This window comes from Pleurodeles waltl, chromosome 10, assembly GCF_031143425.1.
Source record: "Pleurodeles waltl isolate 20211129_DDA chromosome 10, aPleWal1.hap1.20221129, whole genome shotgun sequence".
In the NCBI taxonomy this organism is placed as follows: Eukaryota; Metazoa; Chordata; class Amphibia; order Caudata; family Salamandridae; genus Pleurodeles; species Pleurodeles waltl.
Window position 1 is genome coordinate 15,353,516 of NC_090449.1, and position 20,864 is coordinate 15,374,379.

Here is a 20,864-nt window from a genome sequence, read left to right on the forward strand (position 1 = left end):
ACATTGACAGAACAAAGAACATCAGAAAGACTAAACAACTCTTTATTGCATTTCAAAAACCTCATGCAGGAAACCCAATTTCAAAACAAGGTATAGCCAGATGGATAGTTAAATGCATCCAAATCTGCTACCTTAAAGCTAAACGACAGCTGCCCATTACACCAAGGGCACACTCAACCAGAAAGAAAGGTGCTACCATGGCCTTTCTAGGAAACATCCCAATGCAAGAAATATGTAAGGCAGCCACATGGTCTACGCCTCACACATTCACCAAGCACTACTGTGTAGACGTGTTATCCGCACAACAAGCCACAGTAGGTCAAGCTGTATTAAGGACATTATTTCAGACTACTTCCACTCCTACAGGCTGATCCACCGCTTTTGGGGAAATAACTGCTTACTAGTCTATTGCAGAACATGCGTATCTACAGCGACAGATGCCATTGAACTGAAAATGTCACTTACCCAGTGTACATCTGTTCGTGGCATCAGTCGCAGTAGATTCGCATGTGCCCACCCGCCTCCCCGGGAGCCTGTAGCAGTTTGGAAGTTACCTTCAATTATCTATATATGTATCATCTCAACCTTAAATAGGTGCATACTTAGTCACTCCATTGCATGGGCACTATTACTACAATTCAACTCCTACCTCACCCTCTGCGGGGAAAAACAATCGAACATGGAGTCGACGCCCATGCGCAATGGAGACAAAAGGAGGAGTCACTCGGTCCCGTGACTCGAAAGACTTCTTCGAAGAAAAACAACTTGTAACACTCCGGCCCAACACCAGATGGCGAGCTATTGCAGAACATGCGAATCTACTGCGACTGATGCCACGAACAGATGTACACTGGGTAAGTGACATTTTCATTCCACACCATACCAGAAATAAGCCCCTTTCCTTTGTTGTGCTTGGCATTGCCTCGCTGCCAACAGAAGCTGGAAGGGGCTAAGTCCAACATAACCACTTCACCAGTTTGTATGGGCTTCGCAGCATCTAAACAATTGCAGGGAGCTCTGTAGAGGTTGCATCCACATATCCACTGCCAGGTGGATAGTTGCATGCATCTTAAGATACATTCTCAAAGGCCAGTGACCACTTCAGAGAAGGACTATAGCAAATGCCAGCCAATATCTGAATCAGGCCCCAAGATCCTAGCTCTTACCTGAAACATTTAATGTTAAACAAGCGGTCACTCCATTGCATTATTGGCAGTGGCGGCGCACGGGGAGGAAAAAGGGGTGGGGTGGTGTGGCGGGGAGGAAAACAAAATATATATATATTTTTTTTAAACATACCTTTCTTGCCGTGCTGCGCCAATCCTCGGTCCTCGACTGCAGTGCAGACACAGGCTCCCAGCCTGCCCTGCATCCAGTCCTAACGCTGTTTTCATGCTGCTAGCAGCATGAAAGCAGCATTAGAATTGGATGAAGCGCCCAGCCAGGGCGCTCCGAGGCAGAGTGGAAGTCTCTGCCTGCTGTCTCCAACAGTGCCTGTGTTGCCGGGTTGGAGAGAGCCTAGTGTGCATGCGTGTTTGGCCGGCCCAAGACAGCCAGCCAAAGATACATGCACATGGAGCTGCTCATCACAGCCCGTGCCCCCACTCCTTTTACAAGAAAACGATAATAAACACAGTGTTCGATGGCATCTGTCGCTGTAGATACGCATGTTTTGCAATAGCTCGCCATCTGGTGTTGGGCCGGAGTGTTACAAGTTGTTTTTCTTCGAAGAAGTCTTTCGAGTCACGGGACCGAGTGACTCCTCCTTTTGTGTCCATTGCGCATGGGCGTCGACTCCATCTTCGATTGTTTTTTTTCCGCCATCGGGTTCGGACGTGTTCCTGTCGCTCCGAGTTTCGGAACGGAAAGATAGCTAATTTCGGAAGATTTTCGTCGGTATTGTTGCGTTCGGGATCGGCGTAGTTAGATTCAACACCGCATCGAAGATCGAAGAGCTCCGGTGCCCTTCGGGGTAGTTTTTCGATCCCCCGTCGGGGCCTGGTCGGCCCGACCGCGTGCAGAAGAACGCCGATGGAACGGACCCCGTTCCGTTTCTGTCCCAAATGCCACAACAAGTACCCCTATACAGACCAACACTTGGTCTGTAACCTGTGCCTGTCACCTGAGCACAGTGAAGACACCTGCGAGGCCTGTCGTGCGTTCCGGTCCCGAAAAACACTCCGAGACCGTCGAGCCAGAAGACTTCAAATGGCGTCCGCGCCGACAGCCCACTGAGAGTTCGAGGAACAAGAAGAGGAAGGTACCTTCTCGATCCACGAATCGGACTCCGAGGAATTCGATGACCCACGAACTGTGAGTAAGACGTCGAAAACAACACATAAGAAGATTGACAAGGCCCAGGGGACGCCACTGCCACCAGGCCATGGCTCGACCCATAAATTCGGTGACCGACCGTCGGCACCGAAAAAGGCCCAAACAGTGCGGAGACCGTCCGACTCCGGTCGAGACACCGGCACGCAGCCTTCTCGGGACCGAGAAAGTGCTGGAGACAAGCATCGACACCGAGATAGCGGTGTAGACACGGCTCGACGCCGAGACAGCGGCACCGACGAAGATCGACGCCGAGAGGTTTCGGCCCCGAAAAAGAGAAAAGGCAGCTCGGAGCCGAAAAAAGATGCAGACAGGGTTTCGGTGCCAAAACAACCTGCAACCGACCCAGTTTCAGGCTCTTATACAGAGGAGCAATCACTAACCTCCCAAATGCGAAAGCATAGGTTCGAGGAAGAGCTGCAATCTACCGATGTAGACCATACGCAAAAGCGTATTTTCATACAGGAGGGAACAGGGAAAATAAGCACCCTTCCCCCTATTAGAAGAAAGAGAAGACTGGAGTTCCAAACTGAACAAACACCACAAACAAAGGTGGTGAAGAAGGTTACTCCACCACCCTCTCCTCCACCTGTAATTCACGTCTCACCAGCACAAACTCCATCACATTCCCCAGCTCACACCACCATGAGCCAGGGTGACCAGGATCAGGACGCATGGGACTTATACGACGCCCCAGTGTCAGATAACAGCCCGGAGGCATACCCTACGAAGCCATCTCCACCAGAGGACAGCACTGCGTATTCTCAAGTGGTGGCTAGAGCAGCACAATTTCACAATGTAAGCCTCCACTCAGAACAGGTCGAGGATGACTTTTTATTCAACACCCTCTCCTCCACCCACAGCTCCTACCAAAGCCTGCCTATGCTCCCTGGTATGCTCCGGCACGCAAAATAAATTTTTAAGGAGCCGGTCAAAAGTAGGGCAATCACACCAAGAGTGGAAAAGAAGTATAAGGCGCCCCCTACAGACCCTGTTTTCATCACTGCACAGCTGCCACCAGATTCCGTCGTTGTAGGAGCAGCTAGGAAAAGGGCCAACTCCCACACATCTGGGGATGCACCACCCCCAGATAAGGAAAGCCGCAAGTTCGATGCAGCTGGAAAGAGAGTCGCAGCACAGGCTGCAAACCAGTGGCGCATCGCAAACTCTCAAGCACTACTTGCGCGCTATGACAGAGCCCATTGGGATGAGATGCAACACCTCATTGAACATCTACCCAAAGACCTACAAAAGAGGGCAAAGCAAGTGGTTGAGGAAGGTCAAAACATTTCAAACAACCAGATACGCTCCTCCATGGACGCAGCAGACACAGCTGCAAGGACAATTAATACATCTGTGACCATCAGAAGGCATGCATGGCTACGAACGTCTGGGTTTAAACCAGAGATACAGCAGGCAGTTCTCAATATGCCTTTCAATGAAAAAGAACTGTTCGGTCCAGAAGTGGACACGGCGATAGAAAAACTTAAAAAGGACACAGACACTGCTAAAGCAATGGGCGCACTCTACTCCCCGCAGAGCAGAGGAAACTACGGCACCTTCCGCAAAACACCCTTTAGAGGGGGGTTTCGGGGTCAGGCCACACAAGCCAGCACCTCACAGGCAACACCGTCCAGTTACCAGGGACAGTACAGAGGAGGCTTTCGGGGCCAATACAGAGGAGGGCAATTCCCTAGGAATAGGGGAAATTTCAAAGCCCCAAAACCCCTACAACTAAGCAGTGACTCACATGTCACTCATCCCCTCCACACAACACCAGTGGGGGGAAGAATAGGTCATTATTACAAGGCATGGCAGGAAATCACTACAGACACTTGGGTTCTAGCAATTATCCAACATGGTTATTGCATAGAATTTCTACAATTCCCTCCAAACATACCTCCAAGAGCACAGGATTTATCACAACATCATTCCCAGCTCCTGGAGACAGAAGTTCAAGCACTATTGCAAAAGAATGCAATCGAATTAGTACCAAACACACAAATAAACACAGGAGTTTATTCACTGTACTTCTTAATACCAAAAAAGGACAAGACGCTAAGACCAATCCTAGACCTCAGAATAGTAAACACATACATCAAATCAGACCACTTTCACATGGTCACACTACAAGAAGTGTTACCATTGCTGAAACTACACGACTACATGACAACCTTAGACCTCAAAGACGCGTATTTCCATATACCGATACATCCATCGCACAGGAAATACCTAAGGTTTGTATTCAAAGGAATACATTACCAATTCAAAGTATTGCCTTTCGGTTTAACAACAGCACCAAGAGTCTTTACAAAATGTCTAGCAGTAGTCGCTGCACACATCAGAAGGCAGCAAATACATGTATTCCCGTATCTAGACGACTGGCTAATCAAGACCCATTCGTTAGCAAAGTGCTCACACCACACAAATCAAATCATACAAACCCTCTACAAACTAGGGTTCACCGTCAACTTCGCAAAATCAAACATCCTGCCGTGCAAGGTACAACAGTACCTAGGAGCCATAATAAACACAACAAAAGGAGTAGCCACTCCAAGTCCACAAAGAATTCAAAACTTCAACAACATCATACAACGCATGTATCCAACACAAAAGATACAAGTAAAGATGATATTACAACTCCTAGGCATGATGTCTTCATGCATAGCCATTGTCCCGAACGCAAGACAGCACATGAGGCCCTTACAACAGTGCCTAGCATCACAATGGTCACAAGCACAGGGTCACCTTCTAGATCTGGTCTTAATAGACCGCCAAACTTACCTCTCGCTTCTATGGTGGGACAATATAAATTTAAACAAAGGGCGGCCTTTCCAAGACCCAGTGCCACAATACGTAATAACAACAGATGCTTCCATGACAGGGTGGGGAGCACACCTCGGTCAACACAGCATACAAGGACAATGGAACGTACATCAAACAAAACTGCATATAAATCACCTAGAACTGCTAGCAGTTTTTCAAGCACTAAAGGCTTTCCAACCAATAATAGTTCACAAATACATTCTCGTCAAAACAGACAACATGACAACAATGTATTATCTAAACAAGCAAGGGGGGACACACTCAACGCAGTTGAGCCGGTTGGCACAAAAAAATATGGCATTGGGCAATTCACAACCAAATTCGCCTAATAGCACAGTTTATCCCAGGGATTCAGAATCAACTCGCAGACAATCTCTCGAGATCATCAACAGGTCCACGAATGGGAAATTCACCCCCAAACTCTGAACACTTACTTCAAGCTCTGGGGAACACCTCAAATAGACTTGTTTGCGACAAAAGAGAACGCAAAATGCCAAAACTTCGCATCCAGATACCCACACAGGCAGTCCCAGGGCAATGCCCTATGGATGAACTGGTCAGGGATATTTGCCTACGCTTTTCCTCCTCTCCCTCTCCTTCCTTATCTGGTAAACAAACTCAGTCAAAACAAACTCAAACTCATATTAATAGCACCAACTTGGGCAAGGCAACCCTGGTACACAACGCTGCTAGACCTATCAGTAGTACCACACATCAAACTGCCCAACAGGCCGGATCTGCTAACACAACACAACCAACAGATCAGGCACCCAGATCCAGCATCGCTGAATCTAGCAATCTGGCTCCTGAAATCCTAGAATTCGGATACTTACAACTTACACAAGAGTGTATGGAAGTCATAAAGCAAGCCAGAAGGCCATCCACCAGGCACTGCTATGCAAGTAAATGGAAGAGGTTTGTTTGCTACTGCCATATTAATCAAATCCAACCATTACACGCACCTCCAAAAGATGTAGTAGGTTACTTGCTTCACCTACAAAAATCTAACCTAGCTTTCTCTTCCATTAAAATACACCTTGCAGCAATATCTGCATACCTGCAGACTACCTATTCAACTTCCCTATATAGGATACCAGTCATTAAAGCATTCATGCAGGGCCTTAAAAGAATTATTCCACCAAGAACACCACCTGTTCCTTCATGGAACCTAAATGTTGTCCTAACTAGACTTATGGGTCCACCTTTTGAACCCATGCACTCCTGCGAAATACAGTTCCTAACCTGGAAGGTCGCATTTCTCATCGCCATTACTTCCCTAAGAAGAGTAAGCGAGATTCAGGCGTTTACAATACAAGAACCTTTTATACAACTACACAAGAATAAGGTCGTCCTAAGGACTAATCCTAAATTTTTACCAAAGGTTATTTCACCGTTCCATCTAAATCAAACAGTGGAACTTCCAGTGTTCTTCCCACAGCCAGATTCAGTAGCTGAGAGGGCACTACATACATTAGATGTCAAAAGAGCATTAATGTATTACATTGACAGAACAAAGAACATCAGAAAGACTAAACAACTATTTATTGCATTCCACAAACCTCATGCAGGAAACCCAATATCAAAACAAGGTATAGCCAGATGGATAGTTAAATGCATCCAAATCTGCTACCTTAAAGCTAAACGACAGCTGCCCATTACACCAAGGGCACACTCAACCAGAAAGAAAGGTGCTACCATGGCCTTTCTAGGAAACATCCCAATGCAAGAAATATGTAAGGCAGCCACATGGTCTACGCCTCACACATTCACCAAGCACTACTGTGTAGACGTGTTATCCGCACAACAAGCCACAGTAGGTCAAGCCGTATTAAGAACATTGTTTCAGACTGCTTCCACTCCTACAGGCTGAGCCACCCCTTTTGGGGAGATAACTGCTTACTAGTCTATGCAAAACATGCGTATCTACAGCGACAGATGCCATCGAACTGAAAATGTCACTTACCCAGTGTACATCTGTTCGTGGCATCAGTCGCTGTAGATTCGCATGTGCCCACCCGCCTCCCCGGGAGCCTGTAGCAGTTCGGAAGTTACCTTCAACTATTTGTATATATATCATTTCAACCTTAAATAGGTACATACTTAGTCACTCCATTGCATGGGCACTATTACTACAATACAACTCCTACCTCACCCTCTGCGGGGAAAAACAATCGAAGATGGAGTCGACGCCCATGCGCAATGGACACAAAAGGAGGAGTCACTCGGTCCCGTGACTCGAAAGACTTCTTCGAAGAAAAACAACTTGTAACACTCCGGCCCAACACCAGATGGCGAGCTATTGCAAAACATGCGAATCTACAGCGACTGATGCCACGAACAGATGTACACTGGGTAAGTGACATTTTCATTATAATCGTTTTCTTGTAAATGTTTTGCAGCAGCTGCGGCGGAGGAGCCACTCCTGATTATTGGACCCTCCTCCTGCAGCCCGCCTTAATGTGGTGGTGGACTTGTTTATGGTTGTCTATTTAGTCCTAATAACATGAGTTTAAAAAAAATGACTTAAATAGCACCACATTGTTTTAAAGCAATATTTATTTATAAACCAGATATTTAAAAAGCACTTTTTAAAAATGACATAAATACTTGTAATTTTTGAAAGAAGGTTTCTCTTTTATAGAAAGTTTTCCAGGATCCCACATGTAGGTAGAGATATAACAGTGTGTATAAATTCAGGAACTATACATATGATGGGGAGCATGGCTTGAAAGTAGCCTTCCCATGCAGAGCCATCCATTGGCTGATGGCATCCCTGGTACCTCACCGCAGAAGCGCAACAAGGGTCTTGGTTGTCCTGGGCTCCTTTAGACTGGTTTGGTGGATGTGGAATGGTGTCGCTGACGTGACTGACTGATTTTGTTTTTTCTCTCCCTTTTTCGGCATCTTGTTCTATCCCTCATTCGGAAGGTCTTTGAGTTGGTGACAGGTGACTATTTATTCGAGCCACACTCCGGAGAGGACTACACGCGGGACGAAGGTTTGTCAATTGTAAAACCTGACTTTGTAATGGGGGAGGAAGAGGCAATCACTTGTGATTAAACCAACCACATGGTATGAAGGAGAGACTGTGAAGGAGGATGCTGTTGGACTGAAGGAGTGATACAAGTCAAGATACCTCAAGAATTTGGAGCCTGAAAGTACAGGTGTTATTGGGCAGTAGTTACTCTGTTATTAGGCAGGCCTTGAGTGGTTCATATGGCAGTCCTCTGGGCCTTTCATGACAATGGCTTAGTGATGTAGTGTGTTTTAGAGATTGCGTCTTGTGCACGTCCATCAGTGGAGTGGTTGAATGGTGGGACAAGGGTATGGCATATAATTGTCACTGGAGCCTGCTTCTTGCCGTCCCTCGTTCAGACTTATCACTTCCCAGGTTCAAGACTGCTCGCAAATATCACCCCCTGCAAAAGCATGCAGTCACTGATCATATTCTGAAAACCTTAATACATCATAAATTTATACTTTGTCATGTTATTGTCAGCAACCACCATCCATCTTTTCTGTCAACTTCTCTGTTAACTTCCTACACTTAAATTTAACCAACCCTGTGCCTCTGTAAAACATGTCTTGTTGACATACTCCTGTTTTCAGGTAATATATATATAGTTTCACTTCTATTCCATGAATTACTTTTCAAAGTAAAACAACCAGTGAGTTTGTTGAACTGTTTGATTGAGCATGTGAATTGTCTGGCAATCACTTTATATCCAGCATTTTGTCTCTGCGGCATGTCTGTAGACTGCTCTTTAAACTGCTGAACACATTCCACTACCTTGCATTCCCAGTGTAACCCCCTAAGTTCCTTCCTTTCCAAAACCAGGTGTGTTGTTGAGAATTTGCATCATGTTTTCACACTGCAGTTTTTGTGTGCGTGTTGTTGTCTGAATTAAACTCATTCATTTTGATTCATAAATGACTTTTTTTGCAGTTAAACTGGACTTAATTGCACAGATGTCTTGTTTTACAAGTGAACATACACAGTTTTTTTTTTTTACTCAATAACAAATACATTTGCACTTGCAAAGGGATTTACCTTGTGCAGTATTACATCAGTATGTTGTATTACGTGCGCACAAATGTGCACACTGGAGAGTGGAGTAGGCATTCCAGGGGATGCTTTTGAATATCTTGTTAAAACCCACAAATTTGAAAGTTTGTGGGTTTTAAAATTTTGCAAGCCACATTTCCACCCAGGACGGAGTCTTAAATATTTTTGCCAATGGCAGAAACAAACCTGTATCCAGGATGAGAATCGATTTTAACCATCTGGGCCTGAATTACCAATAAGGCTCACTTTCCTGTTTTTCCAGGCGCACCTTGAAACAGTTTAAAAGCTGCTCTGTGTGCCGCAGTGCAGGCGACAGCCGCTCTGCACTTTCAAGAGGGGTCAGGGACCCCTCCTGCAGGCGGGCGCAGTGAGTGACTGCATCTGCATTCAGATAGATGTCTGGGGAGATCATGGGACCCCATTTTAAGCCCGCATGAGGGCTGCCCTCAAGGGGTGCACTGACGGTGTGCCACCTTTTTGTAGTGTACTGTCAATACGCTTTCTGGGGGCATGTTTGCCTCTGTGCCCATGTCGGTAATATGGTGCGGGTGCAGACTCAAAGTGATAGCCCTGTCGCAGTATCGCTGCCTGTACATGTGCCCCAGCGGTCTCAGTATTACAGAAGGGTCCTCACAGGGGTCTGCGGCCCTTTCTGTAATTGCAGAGTGTCCCCCATGTGCACAAAGAGGGTGTACACCCTGGGGCCCATTTTCACTAATACAGCCCTGATAAAGTTGATATTTTGGTGTGCTTAGTGATGTGGTGGTGTCATTGTTAGGCAATGGAATTCAGCAAAATGTCTAGCGAAACGTAGCACATTTACTATGTTAACCTTTTACTACCAGCCGGTGGTCTCTCTAACATTATTTCCTTTTTGTTTTTCTTAGATCACATTGCACACATCATTGAACTTCTGGGTGACATCCCTCCACATTTTGCGCTTTCTGGAAGATACTCGCGCGAGTATTTTACTAGACGAGGTGAGACAGGTGGTTATGTATGATGCTACCCTCCTTGGTGGGAACAGTTATCTGTGGTTATTGAGTTCCCTTTATTCTGTACCCAATGTGGAGGTTTTTCGATATTTATTAGCCACAAGGTTTGGAAGCTGCCAAAGGCCTAGCATTTTGTGACCCATAAAACTTTCCTTGTATTGATCTTTTTGCATTCTGGGAGTTTACCAACCACTTGTCATTTTGGTACATGTTAAGTCAAGGAAGTTTTGAGTGTTTAGAACATATCACATTTTCTGATGGATACTTCTACCTACAGATTCCTCACCTCTTGATTTAACCTGAAAACTGTTGTAGGAAATGTTTGCCATAGATTTCACTCGCCTGTAGTTGGTGTTGGCTCCATTTTGGTGTCAGAAACTTTTTCCTTCGAAAAAGTCAGGCTTCAAGCCTTTCCACTCCTGCAGGGGACAGATGTTTATATTCGGCCGCCATGGTATTTGCCTGTGGTGCTTTAGACCGAAACACCACTCAAGGTCATGAGACAAATTAAGCCTTATGCACTCCAAGGCCGTTCGAAGGTGTGGTCCAACATTGCATCTGAGGTCCTGCAGCCTAGTTCATCGGCATCAAAGCTGCTTTTATTATTTGACAAGACATTACTTGTGCCCAGTTAGTAATGGACTCATCACCACGTGATATATCTCACACCTGGGGTCCTGCCTTCCTCCCACCTAACTCTTAACCAGAAAACCTTGTGTTGCAAGCCTCGCTTCCCCTAAGCAAAATCCAGATGCACTTCCCAAGGCACCCCTCCTCAGAAGATTCCAGAAGTGGGAGGCAATAGGAAAGCAAGTGTACTTTTCTGGCAGTTTGGCCCTCATGCCTGCCCTCAAAGTGTACTCGCGCCTTGAGGGACATGGCAAATATGGTGGTTCTGCATTTGTCGGACCACGTAAAGGACAAATTATCCCAAATGGAGAGAGGTGGACAAGACCCGTTAAGACAAATCATCAAGGCAGACCTGGACACAATAGCTTCTTTGGCCAGGTCGAGGGGCTCGTCCGTAAACGTGGGAAGGCTTAGATCTACTGGTTTCTCTGGCGATCTTCTGGTGAGTCTCATGGGCATGCATTTTGATGGCGTTCATCTATTTGTAGACTGGAATGAATTCCGCTTGGAGAAGTTAAAAGTGGAAAGGGCCACCACTGAATCTCTAGGACTTAAATTTCCAGTCTGAGAATAAAGACACTTTTTCAAGTTTATTGGATTTTCCGAAGGGTTTCTCTTTTACTGCTGTCAGTCTTCCCCCCCCAGCAGTTGGGTCAACTTCTGCAACAGTACATGGTCAGAGGCGATGGAAGGGGCAGACAAACCCAGTTACCCTCCTCTTTCCTGTTATTCACTGCAACACCTGAAAGTTGCTTTAATTTCCACTTACATGAGGACTTATGGCAGTTGGAGGGAAGTTGTTTTGTTTGTAGGGCTGGAGGGCCATAAAACGTCATACGAGTGGGTCTTGCAGATCATAGAAGAGGGGGTATGTCATTCTCTTTCAGTATACATATAAAGTCCCTTGAGGTGGAGGATCACCTGCGGGTCCTGCAGCATGTGTCCTGTTGCAGAAATGAGCAGTGAAATTGGTCCCGAAAAAAGGATATTTTCTGGTCCCAAGAAGAACTGGCGTTTATGTCCGGTCCTAGAGCTTGGGCTCTTGTACTTTTAACTTTGCAGGGGAAAGTTGAAGATGCTGTCCCTGACTCTGGTTCTTCTGGTGCTAAAAACCAGAAGATTGGATGGTGTGCCTCAATTAGCAGGATATGTATTTCCTATGTAGTAACCCTGCAGTCACACAGGAGGTACCTGCAGCTTACAGTAGATACCACCAACTGTCAGTTCGGGGTACTCTGATTGGGCTTACATTGGCATCTCAGCTCTTTACCAATGTGATGGCAGTGGTTGAGGAACATCTGCAAAGATCTGGGATCTCGGTGTTGCTGTACCTCTACACAACTTATATCGGACCATCTACAGGCAACAGCGTCACAGCTGTTCAAATTTGGCGTTTCCTTCAGTGTGCCCAATTCTAACTTGGAGCCTTCTCAGCGTCTCTTTTTTAGATGGGCAGTACTGGCACAACATCTTAGAGGCCCTTCCCTTCTCCGAGGATCTGGGATGTTGGTGATATGCTTCGGATGTTCCAGGAGAGAGCCATGGTTCTTTGCCTGCTAGGACTGCTGGTTATTGAATTTTACTAGTTCCTTATGCATGCTGACACCCGGGGGCTCTGCAGTGGTGCCTTGCCAGCAATGGTTCCACCATGGGGGTGATCTGTCACACAACATCAAGATCCCCTGGGACACTGTGAAGGCCTTGCACTGGTAGTTGGTAGAGGAGGACCTTGCACAAGGAATGTCCTTTTGCCCCTCTCCAGCAGTGACCATGGTAGTGATGGTCTCAACCAGCTTTGTACATGGTGTCCACCTGGAGGAACTGGAGATGAGAGGTCCCTGGGCTCGAGAGGAGTATGTCCTGCAAATCAAGCTGCTTGAACTGTGGGCTAGTCATCTGGCTCTGAAGGCCTTCCTCTCCTTTCTTCATGGCTCGGTCTGTTCAGCACTTGATGTATGTTATCAAGCAAAGAGGAGTGTAGTCTCACCGTCTTTGCAAGGAAGCTCGAAGACAATGGGACTGGACATGTGCAGGGAATCTGGATGGCTGCAAACCATCTGGCATGTTCCCTAAACACCAGTCCAATATCCTGATTCAGCGTCGTCTTGACAACCTCCACCGAGAGGTAGTTCAAAATATGTTTGCCTGGTGTGACTTTTCTCAGGGTGACCTCTTCACTCTAGTGCTCTCTAGTATCCATTGCGGGGGAACTTGGAGGGCACATTTCATTTGAGGTGGAGATTTCCTCTTCAGTGTGCACTTCCTCTCATACCCTGATTCCTCAGGTCTTACGGAAGCTTCACCAGGAGTGGGCCAGAGACATTCTGATTGTGCTGAACTGGCCAAGGATGGTGTGATATGAAGATCCCAAGCGACTGTCCCTGTGTCTCTGGTTCTAACTGCCTTTCAGAATGGACCTCTTCTCCCAGTTAGAGGGGCAGGTTCTGCACCCCAGTCTCTAGGACCTCCAATTCATGACTGGAAACTGAGTGGAGACAGAGCTCCTTCCGTCTGCTGCTGGAGGTGGTTGGGATCATATTGGCTGCTCGTTGCCGCTCGACAAAATATGTTGTGGAGATGGAATCACCTTATCGCATGGTGGGCAAAGCATAACATGGACCTGCTGAAGGCGCTTCCGTCCGATATTCTGTGCGGTGAGCACTGTCGAAGGCTGGATTGCTGCAGTGTCTGCTTTCATGTGTCTTCCTGGTCAGCCTTCCTTGGTAAAATCCCCGATTGGCATCCGAACTTTGAAGGCACTCGCACCCCCCCTACGCTCTGAATGAAGTGTTGACTTATTTGATCGAGGCTACATCTGTAACGCTGCATTGTTGCTAGTTAATGTGGCTACCTTTTTAAACTGTTTTTCTTGCGGCCATAACATCAGTGGGTTGCAGGCTTCGCAAGTTCATCAGCCCTTCACAAAGTCCTATCAAAACAAACTAGTGTTGAGAACTTAAGCTGCTTTTGTGGCTTTCCATCTGAGTCAGTCTGTTACTTTACCCTCTGTCCCACTTCTTCACTCCACCCAGGAAGAGGAGGGACTACATTGGCTGGATCCTCAGACAGTCGTTTTCAGCCGAACACCCTACCTGGGAGACTCACCGCCCGTCCCACTAGACTGAAACCAGCCTCCACAGACTGGCTGAGAAACCTTCCTCTTTCAGAAATATCTGGGGAGCTACTTGGAAATCAGTTCACACACTCTGTAGGCACTCCTGCCTTAACTCTGACATGAAAGCTGGCTCTAACATTGATCAAATTGGTTTTAGGAGCCTCTTATCTGAGATTCCTTCAGCTTCTCTCTGCCCAGGAGCTGCAAGGCCTGTGTCTTTTATTTTGCTACTTTGTTCTTATGTTTGTGACCATCAACACAGATCCTTCAATTTAGAAAATGGTTACTTATGTCCCTCTGGCTTTTTTTGGGGGAGGCGTTTCGAATAAAAACTTCCGAAATTATTTCCAAGTGTCCACTATTCATTGGAAAATGAAATGACTATCTGAAGCCGCTGCCAGCTGAAGGCATCATGGGTGGTGGATGCTTCTGAGCATTACAGAAACAGGATGTGTGCTGTAACTCTTGTTATGTAAGCCTGTCAGGCCGCACTTTCTCAGTAAGTACACATACTCGCATATCGATGCAATGTAATTTTGGGAAAGGGATTTTGTTAATCAGGAACACTCAAACACTGCGATAGGTTTTCAGAGGAGGCTCCGCAGAATAAATACAGGTTCAACTTGTCACCCTTCACACAGTTCCCTGTGAAATATGGGTTTTTGTACCACTATATTGTGCCACTCAGTGGTTTCAATGACCGGTCTGCGTTGTAACTTCAGAGCAGAATTGGTCTTTTTTTTATACAGATAGGTAAGTAGACCAGTTACGACTAGGAGCGACAAAGAATAAAAGTAGAAGACGCTGGCACTTTGAGGGAAGGAAACTCAACCCCAAATGTACCTAGCTCCTCCACTGTAGGCCCTGGGTTTGTATAACATTGGCACGGTGGTCAGTGTAATTCTAAGCAGTGCTTTGATAGCAGGGGGATCTTGGTTACTTGTCCGGTTCCTGGTTTATCCAGGACTGTTCCACGCAGAGGATTCATGTTTGTGAGACAAGACAGATGGAGTGCTTGTGGAGCAGGGTACCAGTCCGTCCTTCGATACGCAACCGCATGACTAAGTGAATAGAAGCATCTGCTGCTAAAATGGCCCAAAGTCAGTGATTATGGGGTTTAATGCGTTAAGTGTCTGGTTCTAGTTAAGATACAGTTCACTTTACCGGAGTCCACAAGCCAGTTTAGGACACCGCGGTTTTACCTCTTCTTCCGTAGTACCGATGTGACCTGAAGCAATAGACTCTTTGTAGTCCTTCGGGTGGGTGACATACTCCACTAGAAGGAAGAGTCACTCTTGTAATCCAAAAGATGTGCATCTTCAGGTTGTCCAGTTTTCCCGGGCCAGAGAGTGAGCTCCAAGCAAGCCTTTTCAGTCTGCATGTCCAGGATGTATTACATCTTTCCTGCCAGTGACAGTACTAATCTTAAAACTGCAGTCACATCTATGCAGGACAATATCACCACACCCAAGAGGTCCCACCTGGTCTTTGTCCTTCTGTTAAATGTCCTGTGATGTACCTTTGGTGTGCACCACTGTTCAGCGCTCTCCTGCTCCCAGCTAGATTTGCATTTCTTCCACTGGATAATTCATCACACAGGGTAAAGGGGCCACTGCACTGCTAGCAGGATATGTCTCTCTTAACCAGATATGTAAAGAGCAACCTGGCTATCTTTAGAACTGTTCAAACCTCCAGCCCACCTCCCTGAAAGAAGTAGCTTTATGTTGTTCCTTCATGAAAAGCACGAAACCAGCAGCAGGTCCACACTGTTAGGAAACGTTACTTAACTATGGTTTTGTAGCTTCACGTTTCATCTGCTGTCCACTCAACATTCCAGAGGGGTGATTGACGTGCTGACTTTACAGAATATTGTGGAGAAGGCAGCAGGCCAAAGTCAGGCTCAGTAGGATCTTGTTCTTTTCAACCCAAACCTTTTAAGGAAGATTCCGGATCAAAACAGTTTATGGCAGAATTATGCAGTGCACAGTAATCTGTAATAGATGTCAGGTTCTGAAACCATTGTACAGGTATGCAGTGTTTTCTTACAGGTAAATAACCTTCAGGCCCACCCTGTACTGGAACTGTTATCTGTGTCTTCTTTTCAAGTCCTTCTCTGCATAGGGTGAACTTGCAGGTCACCATAACTGCTTTTTGCATCTTGTGTTTCCGCTGCAGGGGAACTGAGGCACATCCATAACCTCAAGCACTGGGGCCTGTATGAAGTACTGATGGAGAAATACGAGTGGTCCTTGCAGGAAGCCACTGATCTCACGGACTTCCTGATGCCCATGATGGAGTACATCCCTGAGAAGCGAGCCACAGCCGCACAGTGCCTTCAACACCCCTGGCTGAACTCCTAACGGTGCACATTCTGTGAACACTAGGACGTGGGGAATGTGTGCCCACTGTTCAAGCGGAGAAGTGAGGACATTATTGCTTTTTACACTAAGAAACACATATACTTGGAGACAATGCTCCAGGCACAGAGAAGAGGGGCTAGAAATGTTCCCAGTCGAGGTGGTTGGGGGATGTGAATGTGGATTGTCATTTGCTGTGTGCCCCTGGATGCATACCAGAACTAGCGAAAAGTGCACCGACTGCTGTTACTCTGGGAGTAGTGTTACACCCACCCAGGAGGAGGACTCAAGCAGGAGTTTACCCCATTTGGTGGGCTTCATAAGGATCATAGGAAAAGGGATGTTGTGACGTGGTGTGTTTACCTGCGCCACGTAGTGGTGTGAACGTGGTCACGTCCCACTGTGCATGAGCGCTCTAGCTAGCTGTCAAGTTAACAAAGAACCAAGAGTTGTTGAAGCCACCGGTGGACCAGGGACGGAGATCGGTCCCACCAAGAAATTGTTCAGAGACCATCTCATCCACGTGAGCAGCCTTCCACCCTTCCACAAAGTACCCCTCCTAATCAGACTTCCTTTCCTTTGGTTTTCTGAATTATATGTTTTGAAATGTACAGCTGTGCTGAAAGCATAAGGTATTTGAGGTGGCAGCATTTTTATACCCTTGTACTGCTGTCATAGTTACCATAGAAACACTGTCAATGCCTCAAAACATTGATAGGCGTGGACAAATCGAAGAATGATTCACTGTTGGAAAACACCCTGCTTTATACAATGATTATAATGAACTGAGAAGTGATTGAGCATGGACATGTTGTTAAGTTATGGATACCATCAAACTGGCTCTGAGAAGAAAGCCTTGTCAGACATGACTGAGTGAAAGCCTGGTATTTCCTTCAGATTGACTATAGCATGCAGGAGAATACCCGTGCAGGCTGGCTCAGAGTGGGAAGAGTTTACCTAAGAGGACTAGTAGAGAGAACAAGAGACTGTTTTACTGTTTGCAGTGACTCTAGCAGTGACTGTATACCTCATTAGACTGATTCTGGGTGAGCAAACAACATGCTTTTTCGACAGAGAGACAGGGAAGCTTGATTCAGTCTGATCCAGAAAGAGACCACTAGACTGTCTCTTAGAAGGTCTGATGTACTTAACACAGAATTAGGACCCTGTGTTACTCATATTGACCTACCCTTATGGCCTCTTTTAGTAGTCAAGGTAAATGCATCTGTTAAACAGACACAGTACATTTACGGCCTGCAGTCTGAGAGTTTCTGCACCCAATCTACTGATTTGAATGACTGACTCAAGAGTTTTGCGTGCATACCATATCACCACACTGTACAAGAGCAAAACATGATTGAGCTCAGTTGTCCCTCCACTTGTGATCTTTGGAGGTTTCTGACAATTTTTAGTACTGCAAAATCTTCTGCATGAGGCCCTAAGAGCTGCTGTATCATTCACACAGGCATATTCCGAGTGATCCAGTATCCAAGACTACGTAAGGAGACAGTCGACACCCTGTGGGCTGACAGTGAGTAGGGGAATGGTTTTCCGAGAGCGGTGTACTTTAGGCAGATTCATTCCGAGCGTCTTCTATACCTTGCGCTCATTGAAGTCGAGGACTAACGTGTACCTCTCACAGATTATTATTCTGCGGCGGAGGCCTGAATAAAGGCTGATGGAGACTGGTTGTGATACTGATTATGCAGGTAGTAATGTTGGTGTTTGCACTCACTGATTGGTGGGATTCTGACTTCAAACTCTGGGTATTTCATTATTGCCCATGCTAAGATTCCGGATCAGTGACAAAATGTCGGAACCAAAAATATTGTGTTGACAGAATATTGAGATGGTGAGTGCAAATAGGTAAGTATAGATTTACTACTCTTAGCTCCACATTTACGTACCTTGAAGATATATATCGACAAGGTATGTGGAGTTTTAAATAGTAAAACCTTTCTTGCCTATAGAAACTTACCTTCACAATACTTTTGTCCGTGATATCCTTGACACAATATTTTTGGTTCAGTATGTCTGTGTAAACACCAGGATTCCATACTGGCCTCTTGTGGGTGGATCAGATGGATAAATCAAAGACAACCTTTTGTGCCAAAAGCAGCGGATGTTCTTGTCCAGAAACTAAGGGCCTGATTCAGATCTTGACGGGCGGGGTTACTTTGTCACAAATGTGACCGATATCCCATCCGCCTTATTACGATTCCGTTACATCCTATGGAAATCGTGATACGGCGGACGGGAATAAATGTTACGTTTATGACCGGTCTGCCAAGATCTGAATCAGGCCCTTAGTTCTTTCTGGACAACATATCTGACTCCTTTTACTGACCCTCACTGACTGCGACACTGCACTTGAGCCACACTGCGTAGTGTAGCACGAAGCACACCAACGTCATTTAGGGCTGCAGCAAACTGGTATCAGCACCATGGATAAGTCCATACCCGAGGGTCCGAATATGTGTTTGTTGCATAAAATGCATCTACTAGAGGTGCACTGAAAGCCCAGGCTAGAAACCTGTTTTTAGGGATGTATTGAACAACTGCCACATTTTTTGTCACTTTGGTGTCCTTTCGCTGATATGGGACGAGTGCTGGAAATAAAAATACATTTTTAGGAGTTGAATGTGAATTTTGAAGGATTTGTTTGCCATTTTGTACCTTATTGGGTTTGGAATATGCAGTAGTGAACAGTGAACCAACTTGTCGTTGTTAAATGCTGCTGTATGCAGAGTTGTATTCTGCAGTCATGGATAGAAGGTTAGTCTGACCACTCTGCTGTAGAATAAATACATCCCAGTTGACGGCATTATCTATGTTGAAAAGGGAAGATCCGGTTATGATGGATAATTTTAACTGCAAGTTCCACAGCCTAAGAATTTCCCCGTCTGCCAGACTGGGTCCAGTAACTCCTGCGTGCTGGCCGGTAGCACCATCGGTCCCTGTCCTGACTCCATCCCACCTCCGGTGTGACAGCACAGATCTGCATATCGGTGAAAACCCTGCATGCTGAGATCAATTCCCCATTTTCAGCACCCTTAAACCTAGATCCAGTGGTTCTTTCAATTTTCAAACTGTTAAATTTGTCATCTATATTTTTTTTAACAATTAACAGTATGCCGGGACGTGACCCACTAAATTCACTAGGTTGAAGCCAAGCCACAGGCAGATATCTCTGAGGGACCAGTATGACTTGTCTTTGACAATTGAGCACCTAACATGACTCAGTTCCTACGACAAACGCTCTGTGATGCACCCAAAGACAGTCCGGGATTGGAAGCTACATTTTACAGTGACAAACATAGGCCATGCAATCGATTCTGTCTCAAGTCATGAGGCTGTTCCATATCCCGCTCACCATCTCTAGGTTAGTCAAATCAAAAGTCGAGAGAGAAGTCAAAAAGAAAGAGGATTGGCCCTCTTTCAACGTCCTTGCTCCAGGGAGAAGTCCGATAGATCTCACTCTAAAGGGCTGGTTTGATATGAGACGATCCTGGAGCCGATGAGCCAGAGTGCTCCGTATTGTTGACGAGCACATAGCGGTCTTCAAGGAGACTGTGCTTCACCTCTTTAGGATGGTTCTGAATCCCTCTGGTGGACCTGCAGGCCCCATGGTCGCAGCATGGCCTCCAGTAGGTCTTCATTCAGTAGCCCCCACCCACAGCACTGACTCTCTCCGTACCACCTCAGCGGGCTCTACTTTGTGTGGGACAACACTACGACGACTTTACCGCAGGCACTGACAGTTTTTTGTTCTAGTGGTGCTCTCATGTCTTCAGAAGCACCTGTACCAGATTCTGCTCAGCTTGTGGAGCCAGCTTCGGCTGAAGCACAACCGTTGAGGCACTATACCATCAAGAGTGTCAGTCTCTTACAAGGATTACTCTCCTCCTGTGTCCTTTCCGTGCAGACCGTATGCCAGGAGTTTGGAGGCCACGTTTGGCTCTGCTGTGATGCTCTTCAGGGTCTTGAGAATGCTCCTCACAATGAAGAATACTCCAAGTATGCTGACCATTTGCTTCTCCCTCTTTACTCCAGTGACTTGGAAACTTCACCAGAGACAGAATTAAATTTGTCTGAGGGATCATCGATGAAGGTGGCTCTATTGTAGTTGTAGTACGCAGCCAAAGGGTGCTAGACTTGCATTCGCTAAAGTTGAGGCCATGCCAATCTTCTGACCAAACCCTTGCAGCCTGGCCTTCCTCTACTTCTAACCTTTGATGCATTTAGTGAGCTTCAATTGAAACTCTTATGCTGGTCTGGTCCGAGCCTTGATTGAATCCACCAATAAGTCACCTGATTGCCTGACACCGTAGGCTTTCCCCAGGTAATCCAACGTTCCTGACACAGCATCATATTCTAGAGTACCTTCTACTTCAAGCCTGTACAAGCAAAGTCAATCCAGATTCTTTTCCCGCTGCTCCGCCGTACGGAGGACCTAGGAAAGTGGACACTGAGCCAGAGTTTTTTTCAACTGCTACCCTGGGGCACCTCAACGATGCTTTGCCCAAAACCCTCATTAGTTCATT

General features: G+C 46.3%; 1 protein-coding gene across 1 annotated transcript in view; it reads left to right on the forward strand.

The window, feature by feature from the left end:
* Positions 1–18,967, forward strand: part of SRPK3 (SRSF protein kinase 3) — a 207,685-nt gene extending 188,718 nt beyond the window's left edge. The window contains exons 14-16 of the mRNA XM_069209420.1: positions 8,086–8,155; positions 10,111–10,203; positions 16,139–18,967. Coding sequence (XP_069065521.1) covers positions 8,086–8,155; positions 10,111–10,203; positions 16,139–16,323 — 348 coding nt within the window. The 3' untranslated portion in view covers positions 16,324–18,967. The remainder of the gene's footprint in view (positions 1–8,085; positions 8,156–10,110; positions 10,204–16,138) is intronic.
* Positions 18,968–20,864: the final 1,897 nt, after the last annotated feature.